Source organism: Procambarus clarkii, chromosome 21 (assembly GCF_040958095.1).
Source record: "Procambarus clarkii isolate CNS0578487 chromosome 21, FALCON_Pclarkii_2.0, whole genome shotgun sequence".
NCBI classification, from domain to species: Eukaryota; Metazoa; Arthropoda; class Malacostraca; order Decapoda; family Cambaridae; genus Procambarus; species Procambarus clarkii.
The window spans coordinates 19,726,209-19,740,853 of NC_091170.1; the positions used below are offsets into that span (position 1 = coordinate 19,726,209).

Consider the following 14,645-nt stretch of genomic DNA (forward strand, 5'->3'; position numbering starts at 1 on the left):
AACAGGAGGAGCCCGAGTGCTTTCTTGAGGAAAAAGTCCGGCACCGTCCGGCCTCAGCAAGACCTCCCCGCACCCACTTTGTGTACGGATTGATACACTTTCTCCCTGGTTACCACACCTGGGCAACAGGGATTCCAACAGCTCCCTGGAACACCTGTCCCCCAGCGTCCCAAAGGTGTGTGTGTGGGGGGGATAGCGTGCAGAGCTCAACAGACGAGTATAGAGCTCAGCAGTCGTGTTTTACGTATACTTTACCTAAGGCAAAAAATTGTCATACTAGAAAATGTTAGCTGCTCGCGAAAATGACATAATGTCTCGTTTTCTGTTCGTGGGTCATCTGGTACGTTAGGATTAGGTACTTTAGTACGGCAGTTTCTTGGTGTTGGGAACGATCATGAAAACAAACACGCTTCCACTACACATAAGGGGCATAACTGGCAGACCACTCACAGTGTTCAAGATGAGAACTTGACAAACACCTCCAAAGGATACCTGATCAACCAGGCTGTAATTCATACATCAGGCTGCGAGCAGCCGCGTCCAACAACCTGGTTGATCAGTCTAGCAACCAGGAGGCCTGGTCGACGACCGGGCCGCGGGGGCGCTAAGCCCCGGAAGCACCTCAAGGTAACCTCAAGGTAAGGTCCCCAACGCTACCAGCGGGAGGGAAGACTCATCTGTTGATCCCAATAGACATGAAGTTCATGAAAGGAACTGTGCTCCATAAACACGTGCAAATGAACATTGAGACAATCCCGTACCATTTGAGGCTAAGTTATGCACGACTGCCTCGCAAGCCTGTGGAACATCCTATCTTCTGGCAGTACAGAGGGCACTGAGGAGAGGCTTAGACCACGAGAACTATGACCATGAGAACAGGAGTTCCCCAACAGCTGATTGATGTGATGTTCAAACACTGTGTTCCAGGAAGAAGCAAGCCAAGCAGAAAGCTTGACAGGGGTAATGAGATGTATATATACATACACACACATATATATAAACTGAGACCGTTACTGATCCGCCAGTCACAAGAGGCGATCGATCCAGCCGGAGAAGTTCCCATTTCTGTGCTAGAGGTGAGTGTTGAACTGTGGTGCGGGTTAGGCCAGGGAGTAGGTACCATTCGTAACTTCTCTAAGAATTTTGCCGTAATCTTTGACGTGCGTGACTGGACAGCGCGGTGTGGAATGTGTGTTAAAGGAGAAGTCAGAAGGCAAGTTACGTCCTCAAACTATTTAGAACTTGGTGAAGTTGTGCTTAATTACCTGCCTTAATCAATATGTAAATACAATAAGATAAACATGAAATATTTCCCCCCTATAAATTAATGTTATTTGTATTATTATACTAATTATAGCCAAGTATATATAACATTTTAACTACTTCCGAAAACAATGTGTATCCATAAGAACATGTCTATAGTCAGATGGTGCGAGCATGTGCTACAAGATACAAAATAACCAGACTGATCACTGGTGAATACCTTAATCTCTCTTTGACTACCGTGAATCACATGAGTACTAGTCTAAGACCGAAGAAATATTTACATAAAGACAAATATCTCATCTCATCTATTTGTTATCTCATCTAAAGTGCTGCTTTATTAATTCCTGAAAAAATATATCCGTATTACTTTCCAGTTAATTGTATACGTTCCTTCAGAGTCTTCTTATTTGTTCAGACAAATAAATGAATATTCCTCAGCTCCGCATAGTGTCAAAAAACTAATTGTTTAACCTTCACGCAGTTACGTTAACTTACAACGTCATCTTTCATCCCATGACAATTAGAGTTAACGACTGTCAATTTTTCTATTCGCATATCCAGCGATAACTTTGAATTTCAGGTTACAGAATTCAGGATTTTTTGAATTTTTTGGATTTTTTTTCTTGCAATATGAAATTGCACGAAAAATTCAGGTTTACAGATGCAAGTATTTAAGTCCTATCCTGCAGTGAGCATCCCACAGTGTTGACAGATTCAATTCCATAGGAAATCCATACCCCAGGTATGATAAAGTAATTATTAGGATTAATCAATATCAATAAAAAGTCATTTCCATATTTCAATCGCAGTATATTACGTTTTTTGTTTGTGGGATGATACAACAGCATTCCACAGTTCCTTTTGGCCTTTTTATCAGCAAAAATATTTACATCAGTCACAGTGACATTTTAAAATCCTTGTTGCTAAGCATTTTGATTTTTTTTTTTTTGTCCATTGGCTCGCTGTTTTTATTATTTTCCATTAGGACTCGCTGAACCGCGCACCGCGTAGCAGAAATCCGTCTGCGCAAACGTGTGATTAGCTCTCGCTCGCTTAATCTTACTCGCTACGATGGCGTTCAGGCGAGCAGATAAATTGCGTAATAATGTGTTGCTCGCTAATCTGGCATTAAAGTGACATGACAGAATGTTGGCTAATGTCTAACGTCTACACTAGCTTTTGAGCAGATAAGGGATACAGAGAGAGAGAGAGAGAGAGAGAGAGAGAGAGAGAGAGAGAGAGAGAGAGAGAGAGAGAGAGAGAGAGAGAGAGAGAGAGAGAGAGAGAGAGAGAGAGAGAGAGAGAGAGAGAGAGAGAGAGAGAGAGAGAGAGAAGAGAACATTAAATACGACATACACTTGCCAGAGAGAACGCAGTGTCTCATTTGTTGACGAAGGGAACAGTAAGAGAAGAATGTCGAACTTTCCTACCTGTTGCAGTGCATGCTAATGAAAGTTCACGAAGGAGTGTTTAATAATCTAGATATTCCAGTATACTCACTCACTCTCTCTCTCTCTCTCTCTCTCTCTCTCTCTCTCTCTCTCTCTCTCTCTCTCTCTCTCTCTCTCTCTCTCTCTCTCTCTCTCTCTCTCTCTCTCTCTCTCTCTCTCTCTCAGGAGTCATTACGTTAAGCAACCGGCGGCCGAGAAAGGCGGGATCCAAGAGCCAATGCTCAATCCTGCAGGCACAAAGAGGAAATATAAATATTAAACACACACACACACACACACACACACACACACACACACACACACACACACACACACACACACACACACACTAACACTAACACACACACTAACACACACAAGCACATACATTCAGAACCTGTCGCCCATGGTAAAATAAATCGTTAATTTGTAACCCATTATGTTGCTCCAACTAACCGCTTCGTATCTCTGCCTTTAGAGTGAGGCCAACAACCTTCAAAATGAGAGTGATGCTGGCGGTGTTCCTCTCATATGCTGTCATGGTGGCAGTAGTGCTGGCCCAAGGACGTGGTGGTGGCGGTGGGGGCTTCGGCGGTGGCGGCGGTGGTCGTGGTGGCGGCGGCGGTGGTGGTGGTCGTGGTGGCGGTGGTGGTGGTCGTGGTGGCGGTGGTGGTGGCGGTTTTGGTCGTGGCCATCGTGGCTGCATTGGTAAGTAATTCCGGGGTTGGTGTGGTGCGACATTAACTTAGCTACACTGGTAAGTAACTATTAGCGTTGCTTGTACTGATTAGCAACGGCAGAGGAGGCAAGACTTCTTGCATGAGGCGGTGACGGCACAGCACGGCGTCATTCACTGCCAGTCAGGACACTGCCAGTCTGGACACTGCCAGTCACGACACAGCCAGTCACGACACTGCCAGTCAGGACACTGTCAGTCACGACACTGCCAGTCAGGACACTGCCAGTTACGACACTGCCAGTCAGGACACTGCCAGTCACGACACTGCCAGTCAGGACACTGTCAGTCACAACACTGCCAGTCAGGACACTGCCAGTCAGGACACTGTCAGTCACGACACTGCCTGTCAGGACACTGCCAGTCACGATACTGCCAGTCAGGACACTGCCAGTCACGACACTGCCATTCACGACACTGCCAGTCACGACACTGCCAGTCAGGACACTGCCAGTCAGGACACTGCCAGTCAGGACACTGCCTGTCAGGACACTGCCAGTCACGACACAGCCAGTCACGACACTGCCAGTCAGGACACTGCCAGTCAGGACACTGCCAGTCAGGACACTGCCAGTCACGACACTGCCAGTCAGGACACTGTCTGTCACGACACTGCCAGTCACGACACTGCCAGTCAGGACACTGCCAGTCACGACACTGCCAGTCAGGACACTGTCAGTCAGGACACTGTCAGTCACGACACTGCCAGTCAGGACACTGCCAGTCACGACACTGCCAGTCAGGACACTGTCAGTCACGACACTGACAGTCAGGACACTGTTAGTCAGGACACTGTCAGTCAGGACACTGTCAGTCACGACACTGCCAGTCAGGACACTGCCAGTCACGACACTGCCAGTCACGACACTGTCAGTCAGGACACTGTCAGTCAGGACACTGCCAGTCAGGACATTGTCAGTCAGGACACTGCCAGTCACGACACTGCCAGTCAGGACACTGTCAGTCAGGACACTGCCAGTCAGGACACTGTCAGTCACGACACTGCCAGTCAGGACACTGTCAGTCACGACACTGCCAGTCAGGACACTGCCAGTCACGACACAGCCAGTCACGACACTGCCAGTCAGGACACTGTCAGTCACGACACTGCCAGTCAGGACACTGCCAGTCACGACACTGCCAGTCAGGACACTGCCAGTCACGACACTGCCTGTCAGGACACTGCCCCAGTCACGACACAGCCAGTCACGACACAGCCAGTCACGACACTGCCAGTCACGACACAGCCAGTCAGGACACAGCCAGTCACGACACTGCCAGTCACGACACAGCCAGTCACGACACAGCCAGTCACGACACTGCCAGTCACGACACAGCCAGTCAGGACACAGCCAGTCACGACACTGCCAGTCACGACACAGCCAGTCACGACACTGTCAGTCACGACACTGCCTGTCACGACACTGCCTGTCACGACACAGCCAGTCACGACACAGCCAGTCACGACACTGCCAGTCACGACACAGCTAGTCACGACACTGTCAGTCACGACACAGCCAGTCACGACACTGCCTGTCAGGACACTGCCAGTCAGGACACTGCCAGTCACGACACTGTCAGTCACGACACAGCCAGTCACGACACTGCCTGTCAGGACACTGCCAGTCAGGACACTGCCAGTCACGACACTGTCAGTCACGACACTGCCAGTCACGACACTGCCAGTCACGACACAGCCAGTCACGACACTGTCAGTCACGACACAGCCAGTCACGACACTGCCTGTCAGGACACAGCCAGTCACGACACAGCCAGTCACGACACTGCCAGTCACGACACAGCCAGTCACGACACAGCCAGTCACGACACTGCCAGTCACGACACAGCCAGTCACGACACTGTCAGTCACGACACAGCCAGTCACGACACTGTCAGTCACGACACAGCCAGTCACGACACTGCCTGTCAGGACACTGCCAGTCAGGACACTGCCAGTCAGGACACTGCCAGTCAGGACACTGCCAGTTACGACACAAGCAGACACCAGTAAGGTTATCACCAGCAGCAATACTAGCGGTAGCAGTAACGTAATTAGTTGTAACAATATCATTACTAGTAATGCTATTAGTTGTGTGAAAATCCCTTGGAGTTCGGAGGGGATTCGAACCCGCGACCAAAGAGAACCGCGTTAGGGTGGTGCAGTGGTTAGCGTCATCCGCTGGGGTTATCTCGTTCATAGGTTCGAGTCCTCTCAGATGTCCAGTTGATTTTCTCATTAATATATGTTAGTATGATTTCTCTGTTGTGGTAAACACGAGAAACACACACACACACACACATACTCACACACACACACACACACACGCACACACACACACACACACACACATACTCACACACGCACACACACACACGAGAAACACAGTGAGAGACGCAATACAACATCACCATCACGTTATCCTACCGTGACGCACCCGTCCTACCGCACGGGTGCGTCACGGTAGGATAGCATAGGATGCCGCTTCACACCATGTGTGAAGCGGCAACAGATGTGTGCTAGTGGACCTCGCGGGGTAACACAGGGTGTCTTACAGGGCAGCTGTGTGACGGTAACGGGACGTGCAAGCAGTGTCTGCGTGACCTCAACATGACCTGGGGTGTCATCCATCGCTGCGTGTTCAACTCAAGTGAGTGTTGTCTTCCACACGTTGACCGACACACAGGTGGCTCCATCTTCCTCACCTTGGCTCCGTATTACTAATATAATGCAGCAGAAAAAAATATGATCTTACAATATGTATGTGTATATAATTAGTAAATAGTTTATTATTAATTATAATAATATTAATAATAATATATTTATGATAATAAAATATCTATAATAAGAATCTTTATTAGAATAATCTTACTCCCGCATAAATAAATTTAATTTTAACCGATACATATTTGGGTTAATATATTTTAACTTTTTTTTTTTTCCAGCGTGTGGTAATGATACCATCACTTGCATTAATGATGCCTACGGAAATGTAAGTCATTGGTCAATACTACTTACGGAAACTTATGTCAGTGGTCATGACTACTTTACTACTTACGGAAACGCGTCAATTGTCAGTATTACTTACGAAAATGTAAGTCACTGGTCAGTACTACTTACGAAAATGTAAGTCATTCATCAATACTGCTCAGGGAAAGTTAAGTCAGTGGTCAGAACAGCATACTGAAAGGTAAGTCAGTAAAAATTAAGGCTTACGAACTGTTAAGTTAGGTGTCATTTCAGCTAGGACAGACCAGCGAATACATTAGTTATCCCCCTCTAAATATTGTTTACACTAAATCTTATATCCCCGTTTTCGATCGCAGTCGTTAGTTTTTTTTTAGGTGTGAACAGCCTCGTTACTGTACATCTATAATGTTGCAGCTTCAAACTGGTGTGAATATGTTATGCATATTAAATGTAGCAAGAATGATGTAACTATTACAATAATGTCTTAAAAGGAGCGGTAACTCCTAAAATTACCTGATCGGTACACTTTTGAGGGGAGACTCTACTAACTCACGCGTCGCGTCATCAATATATCCGGAGCAGCGGGCGTCTGCCATTATTTTGTCAAGTGATGGGCAAATAACCCCATAGCAATGTTATACATTATATGTAAACCGATACATGTAAACCTTAAGGCCCATCACACGTGGTGAGAGTTATTAAGGATGTACTAGAATAGTTTACTAACTAATCAGCAAGTATACATGTTTTGAAGATATGTCATGTTTTTCGTTAACTCTCAGGTTATATGCACCGAGAAGCAGGATACATCGCTCGCTGTATATATATATATATATATATATATATATATATATATATATATATATATATATATATATATATATATATATATCTTCCTAGTTTTTTCTACTTTGGTTTGTGGTTGGATTTATGTTGTTAAGGCTTATCATCTTCAAGTGGGTTACTAAGACCGTGACAATAGTTTACTAATCATCCTGCGAGAATACTTTAATCCTGGACGTATATCCAGGACTAAGGTAAACTGTCAGTGTATATACACCGAAACATTGGTTGCATATATCGGTGTATATATATCCCCTTTATATATCTTTATATAGGGCATATGAACTCTGAGCTGTATACTCTTTTTTTCAGTGTCCGTTCTTTTTTTTCGTTTTATGTATATACTAATTGTATTAATAGACTATTCATTTGTAATATATGAATAGCCTATTTAAGCCTAATAGTTTAAGAGTCAAATTTATATTTCAAAATTGGCTATAGTTCACTAGCTTCACTACAAATAATTACCATGAACATTATTATTTCTTGAGACTTCACAATAATTAAAAACAGGTTGTCTTTATTAGATATAAAACTATTAATCTGTCCTAAAGTTAAGGACAGATTATTTAATCTAAAATATTTATAATAATTAATAGTAACCACATATTATTTAATAAATGAGTATACTAATATATATATATATATATATATATATATATATATATATATATATACATATATGTCGTACTTAGTAGCCAGAACGCACTTCTCAGCCTACTATGCAAGGCCCGATTTGCCTAATAAGCCAAGTTTTCATGAACTAATTGTTTTTCGACGACCTAACCTACCTAACCTAACCTAATCTAACTTTTTCGGCTACCTAACCTAACCTATAAAGATAGGGTTAGGTTAGGTTAGGTAGGGTTGGTTAGGTTCAGTCATATATCTACGTTAATTTTAACTCCAATAAAAAAAATTGACCTCATACATAATGAAATAGGTAGCTTTAACATTTCATGAGAAAAAAATTTGAGAAAATATATTAAATCATGAAAACTTGGCTTATTAGGCAAATCGGGCCTTGCATAGTAGGCTGAGAAGTGCGTTCTGGCTACTAGGTACGACATATATATATATATTAAATTAGACGTTTCATTTTGTTAGTGTAACGTGGGTTTCCACATCCGTAGAGTTGTACGACTGTCAGAAGTGAAAGACAATGTAACTTAAATTTTTATGCTTTGGTTATGAGTATTATTTTTTAATAGCTTATGCTTCCAAAGTATAGAAAATGGCTAGTATATTCCACCAACTTTGCTTTAACTTTTGACTTAGATTAGTGAAAACGTTTTCAAATAACCTTTTGGGCATTTCGCGGTATATATATATATATATATATATATATATATATATATATGCGAACAAGCCTGAATGGTCCCCAGGACTATATGCGACTGAAAACTCACACCCCAGAAGTGACTCGAACCCATACTCCCAGGAGCAACGCAACTGGTAACTACAGGGCGCCTTAATCCGCTTGACCATCACGGCCGGACAAAAGGAAGTGATAGCCAAGGCTATCATATAGTCCTGGGGACCATTCAGGCTTGTTCGCATTTGTGTTCCTCACGTGTGCCCCAAAGAATGAGGTGATTTGGTGAAAAGCTATGCCCAAGATTACCATCCGAGTTGCCGGCAGGGAAGTGGTTCAAATAGCCTTGGCTATCACTTCCTTTTGTCCGGCCGTGATGGTCAAGCGGATTAAGGCGCCCTGTAGTTACCAGTTGCGTTGCTCCTGGGAGTATGGGTTCGAGTCACTTCTGGGGTGTGAGTTTTCAGTCATATATATATATATATATATATATATATATATATATATATATATATATATATATATATATATATATATATTGTGACGGTAAAGTGTTGGAGTGTTGATGTTCGGCAGTCCTCCAATGGCAGGTGTCAATGCCTGGTCACACTTACAAAAAAAAGAGACTGCTTGCCTGTTTGTCTGTGGTAAGGTAATGGGAAGACACGCAAAACACAAAATATAAACAATGAAATTTTAATTACTTTAGAAAACAAAATATGAACAAAGACAATCCCTTGGCTTACGTAAAATTCAAAACAAGTCAACAAACAAAACATCATGAATAATTACTAGATATGAAAATTTACTCTACAATAAAATAATTTTGTAATGCAATAATAATCAGGTGCCGAGAATATTGGCTATAGCTGCTACCTCCCTTAGTATACGACAGCCAGGGCTTAGTATACCAGAGAGAGATGTCAACTTCTAAGAGCACAGGAATATTCTGAGGAGGACGGCTTGAGCTGGCCCAGACGTCGACTCAGGTAGAGGGCGTGAGTGCAGATGCAGGTGTGCTGTTGGCGATACACCTGCCAATCAGGAGCAGGCAGGCGGAGAATGGGTAGTTAGCTCGTTGAAGACGGGCGGCGAGCCGGCGTGACGGGTGTTGCAGGGTACGCTTTGCTTCCTGGTCAAAACGTTTTGTGCTACTGGTGGACGTATCTTGAATGTAGCATCTTGTACTTGTAGAATGACGTGACTGATATAGGGAAGAGCAGGCTCAATCTCTCTTGAAAGAGATTATCGTCACAATATATATATATATATATATATATATATATATATATATATATATATATATATATATATATATATATATATATATATATATATATATATACAGATATATAGAGTGAGAGAGAGAGAGAGAGAGAGAGAGAGAGAGAGAGAGAGAGAGAGAGAGAGAGAGAGAGAGAGAGAGAGAGAGAGAGAGAGAGAGAGAGAGAGAGAGAGAGAGAGAGAGAGAGAGATCATAAAAAATTTCAAGAAGCGTGAGTAATGTTCCTAGCGTTCCTCTCATAACCAAGCTGAGTGGGTAAAAATTACATTACTCGGTTACATTGTTTATGCTGATATAAACAGATTGTTGTGGTAATACTGTCCTACCAGTGGGGCAATATTCCGGCATACAAGTTGAGTGTGTATTACTCCCTTGTCAACTTGAGTGAACCCCGTCAATCATTCTCCTCAGCCACCGGATTTGGATACAATTACGTAAAGTTACGCGTTTTGTTAACTTAGCTGTTTACTGAAGGGCACTGAACAGATTAAACTTGTTTTCGCGTTGGGCGATACACCCATTAACCTCTGGAAAATCATTAGATATCTGTAATTTACTGAACTAACAGTAAGTATACTTTAAATCCTGCACGTACTCCTGGACTGAAGTATACTATTAGTGCTCCTCGCATCGAGTACCAGATTATACCTCCCTGTTTATGTATAATCCCTGTATTATATGTTTAATACACCACACATCCCTTGGTGTATTAAACATGCCACTAAACCATAGATAAATAAAAATATAAAGTGAATAAGGTAAGGCTAAAAATATTTGACATTTATAATAAAACCAATTTGAGAAATTTGCATATTTGTAACAATTCAAATTGTCTGACCTTGTTACAATCTGCTAGTTGTGTGTTGTTCACAATATTATTAGGTTGTGTTCTAACACCCCCCCCCCCCCACAGAACACCGGTTGCTTCCCAGCCGGAAGCTAGTTCATCCATGACGTCACGGCTGCCCTCCACCTGCTGACTAATTAACCATGACGTCACGGCTGCCCTCCACCTGCTGACTAATTAACCATGACGTCACGGCTGCCCTCCACCTGCTGACCAATCAACGACCACCTGACAGGATTCTGTCCACCACTTTACTCCTCATTAATTGGTGTATAGAATCTTAACATTAAAATGAATAAATAGCATACAAATAATACCAAAAAAATACAAAAAAAATATTAATTAAACCGATATGAATATGAAGGTTGAGGCTGATGAAGAGGAAGGAGAGATGAAGCAATAAACAAGAATAATAACAAGAACAATGTGATTAACATATCAATAAAAGAAGCAGTGAGAGTATACTGCAGCAGTGAGAGTATACTGCAGCAGTGAGAGTATACTGCAGCAGTGAGAGTATACTGCAGCAGTGAGAGTATACTGCAGCAGTGACAGTATACTGCAGCAGTGAGAGTATACTGCAGCAGTGAGAGTATACTGCAGCAGTGAGAGTATACTGCAGCAGTGAGAGTATACTGCAGCAGTAACAGTATACTCCAACAGTGACAGCATACTGCAGCAGTGAGAGTATACTGCAGCAATGAGATTATACTGCAGCAGTGATAGTATACTGAAGCAGTAACAGTATACTCCAACAGTGACAGCATACTGCAGCAGTGACAGTATACTGAAGCAGTAACAGTATACTCCAACAGTGACAGCATACTGCAGCAGTAACAGTATACTCCAACAGTGACAGCATACTGTAGCAGTGACAGTATACTGCAGCACTGACAGCATACTGCAGCAGTGACAGCATACTGCAGCAGTGACAGCATTCTGCAGCAGTAACAGTATACTCCAACAGTAACAGCATACTTCAGCAGTAACAGTATACTCCAACAGTGACAGCATACATGCAGCAGTAACAGTATACTCCAACAGTGACAGCATTACTGTAGCAGTGACAGCATACTGCAGCACTGACAGCATACTGCAGCAGTGACAGCATACTGCAGCAGTGACAGCATACTGCAGCACTGACAGCATACTGCAGCAGTGACAGCATACTGCAGCAGTGACAGCATACTGCAGCACTGACAGCATACTCCAACAGTAACAGCATACTGCAGCAGTGACAGCATACTGCAGCACTGACAGCATACTGCAGCAGTGACAGCATACTGCAGCAGTGACAGCATACTGCAGCACTGACAGCATACTCCAACAGTAACAGCATACTGCAGCAGTGACAGCATTCTGCAGCAGTAACAGTATACTCCAACAGTAACAGCATACTGCAGCAGTGACAGCATACTGCAGCATTAAGAACAGCAGCATTCTTCAACAGCACCCAGCATCCTGTAGCAGCAAAGTGAATCTCTCTCATTCGGCGACATTTAAGCCCAACCACTACCCCACAGCTGCTTCATCTGCAATTATTGTGCAGTATGCAATTGTCTGTATTTCATGCATTCGTTAAATAAATTTGCATTTGACAGTGTTTTATTTTTAATAAATCCTTCATAATATTTCCCTGTGATCTTTGCATTGTGACGGTGAATTGTTTGTACCGTCAGTGTAGGTACTGCCCCTGTTTGTGTAACTGACACATTACAGTACTGGTGGTACTGTAATGGTACTGGTGGTACTGTACTACATTTCTACGTCATTCTTGATTACAGCTTGCTTCTATGTTGGAAAGATATAGGTCTCGTATCGTTATCTTGCATCGACTTGATAATACAATAGGACCGCATAATACAGTAAGGCTAGGTACTACAGTTTAACTTGGTAGTACATTTGAACGGGATTTTTTATACAAATTAACAAATTAATTTGTTAAAAATAACAAATTAATTAATGGATGTTGAACATCCATTAATTAAGCTTTTACCTTCAGATGATGTAATAATTATCCTTTTGGGGAGATCCATAGTCTAGTGTAATATGATGACCTAGTGTGATGTGTACATACGCTTTCATACACCCCTTGGTGTGGTTAGGTGTGGTGTACCTAGGGTAGGTAGGTGGAAAATGTGACCCATCCCTGCTCTCAGTAATTGGCATATTTTCGGTATAAAATGTTGTAATTTCATACTGTGAATACGTGCAGAGAGCCAGAAATTGGCTCCAAAATATGGCTCAAGCGTCGAATTTGCGATGTTTGGAATACATTGACAACTACAGGGGTGGGTTTGGGCAAAATGTGACCCATCGCTGCTCTCAGAAATTTGCATATTTTCGGTATAAAAAGTCGTAATTTCAAACTGGCGAATACGTGTAGAGAGCCCGAATTTGGCTCCAAAATATGGCTCAAGCGTCGAATTTTCGATGTTGGGATATTTTGAAAACTGCAGGGAGGGTTTGGGCAAAATGTGATCCATCGCCACTTTCAGTAATTGGTATTTTTTCTGTATAAAAAGTCGTAATTTCAAACTGCGAATACGTGTAGAGAGCCCGAATTTGGCTCCAGAATATTGCTCAAGCGTCGAACTTGGGATGTTTGGGATATTTTGAAAACTGCAGGGAGGATTTGGGCAAAATGTGACTCATTGGCGCGTTCAGTAGTTGGCATATTTTCGGTATAAAAAGTCGTAATTTCAAACTGCGAATACGTGCAGCGAGCCAGAATTTGGCTCCAAAATATGGCTCAAGGGTAGAATTTGGGATGTTTGGGATATTTTGAAAACTGTAGGGGGGTTTGGACAAAATATGACCCATCGTAGCTTTCAGTATTTGGCATATTTTCGGTATAAAAAGTCGTAATTTCAAACTGCGAATACGTGCAAAGTGCCAGAATTTGGCTCCAAAATATGGTTCAAGCGTCGAATTTGGGATGTTTGGAATATTTTGACAACTATAGGGGAGGCTGGGGCAAAATGTGACCCATCGCTGCTCTCAGAAATTTGCATATTTTCGGTATAAAAAAGCGTAATTTCAAACGGCGAATACGTGTAGAGAGCAAGAATATAATATAATTATATTACTTAGATTTCGCTAACCATTTATTAGCCATTTACAAATACATGAATTTCACCTTATAGAAAGAACTAATTCCAAATTGTTTCTTGAAAATGTTTCGTCGAGGATCAGTCCATTGACTGACCCTAGACGGTCAAGCCCATTTTCATTGCAAACACCTAACTGATACTTTCTGACCAAAATATAGTATGATTGAGTTTTTCTTAACACCACAGCTCTTCGTGACGAATTTCTCTCTCTCCTATTCTTGTTAATGCGTTAATTAGAACAATGGTCTCAATGGGAGTATTATGTACGATCAGTATTTTGCAAAGTGCAAAAACCTAATAATATATCAAGAGTAATACTAGAGGAACTGAGATCCTGGACAGAGAAATGGAGTCATATGAGGTAAAGTCACTACAGTGGCTTTACCAGAGTTGAGAACGAGAGAAAAACACGTTCAGGACGCGTGGGCTCCACGACTTTCTCTCACGTTTGTGTCGTGTTAAAAGATTAAACGGTGGGAGACAGCAAAGGTTGAGGTAGTCAGGTGTTAAATATTTGTAAAGTGTTGCCACATGACGTACCTTAGCTGTGGTGATGCAGGTGCTCGCAGTCGCTGCGTTGGTGCAGTCTGGAAATATTAAATGTGTTAGTTAATGTTTACCTTATGTCTCCTTAAGTAAATTAACAGAGGTTATACGGCAGTGAATTAAACAGTTCAAATTCTTAGCAATACTATTATTGTTTTTAATGTTTAAAATTATATTATTAATTAGCATTCTTATAGTGTCACTTAAGTTTCATTTAAGACAGAGCCACTTTTGTATCACGTAAGGTGAGGAACGTGGAACCACCTGTATGTTAGTCAAGGTGAGGAAGATCGTAA

General features: G+C 42.5%; 1 protein-coding gene across 1 annotated transcript; it reads left to right on the forward strand.

Annotated features, from left to right (window-relative positions):
- Positions 1-1,007: 1,007 nt before the first annotated feature.
- On the forward strand, positions 1,008-12,290 carry LOC138366932 (neuropeptide-like protein 33). The gene is made up of 5 exons (XM_069328205.1): positions 1,008-1,076; positions 3,175-3,404; positions 5,988-6,080; positions 6,376-6,422; positions 10,757-12,290. The coding sequence occupies exons 2-5, from the start codon at positions 3,197-3,199 to the stop codon at positions 10,784-10,786; spliced, it is 378 nt and encodes a 125-aa protein (XP_069184306.1). The 5' UTR covers positions 1,008-1,076; positions 3,175-3,196; the 3' UTR covers positions 10,787-12,290.
- Positions 12,291-14,645: the final 2,355 nt, after the last annotated feature.

Excerpts from the sequence above, each read along its gene's own strand:
- LOC138366932 (XM_069328205.1), top strand. The coding sequence starts at position 3,197 with ATGAGAGTGATGCTGGCGGTGTTCCTCTCATATGCTGTCATGGTGGCA. Across the intron at positions 3,405-5,987 it reads TGGCCATCGTGGCTGCATTG|GGCAGCTGTGTGACGGTAAC; the intron begins GTAAGTAATTCC and ends GGTGTCTTACAG. Across the intron at positions 6,081-6,375 it reads TCGCTGCGTGTTCAACTCAA|CGTGTGGTAATGATACCATC; the intron begins GTGAGTGTTGTC and ends TTTTTTTTCCAG.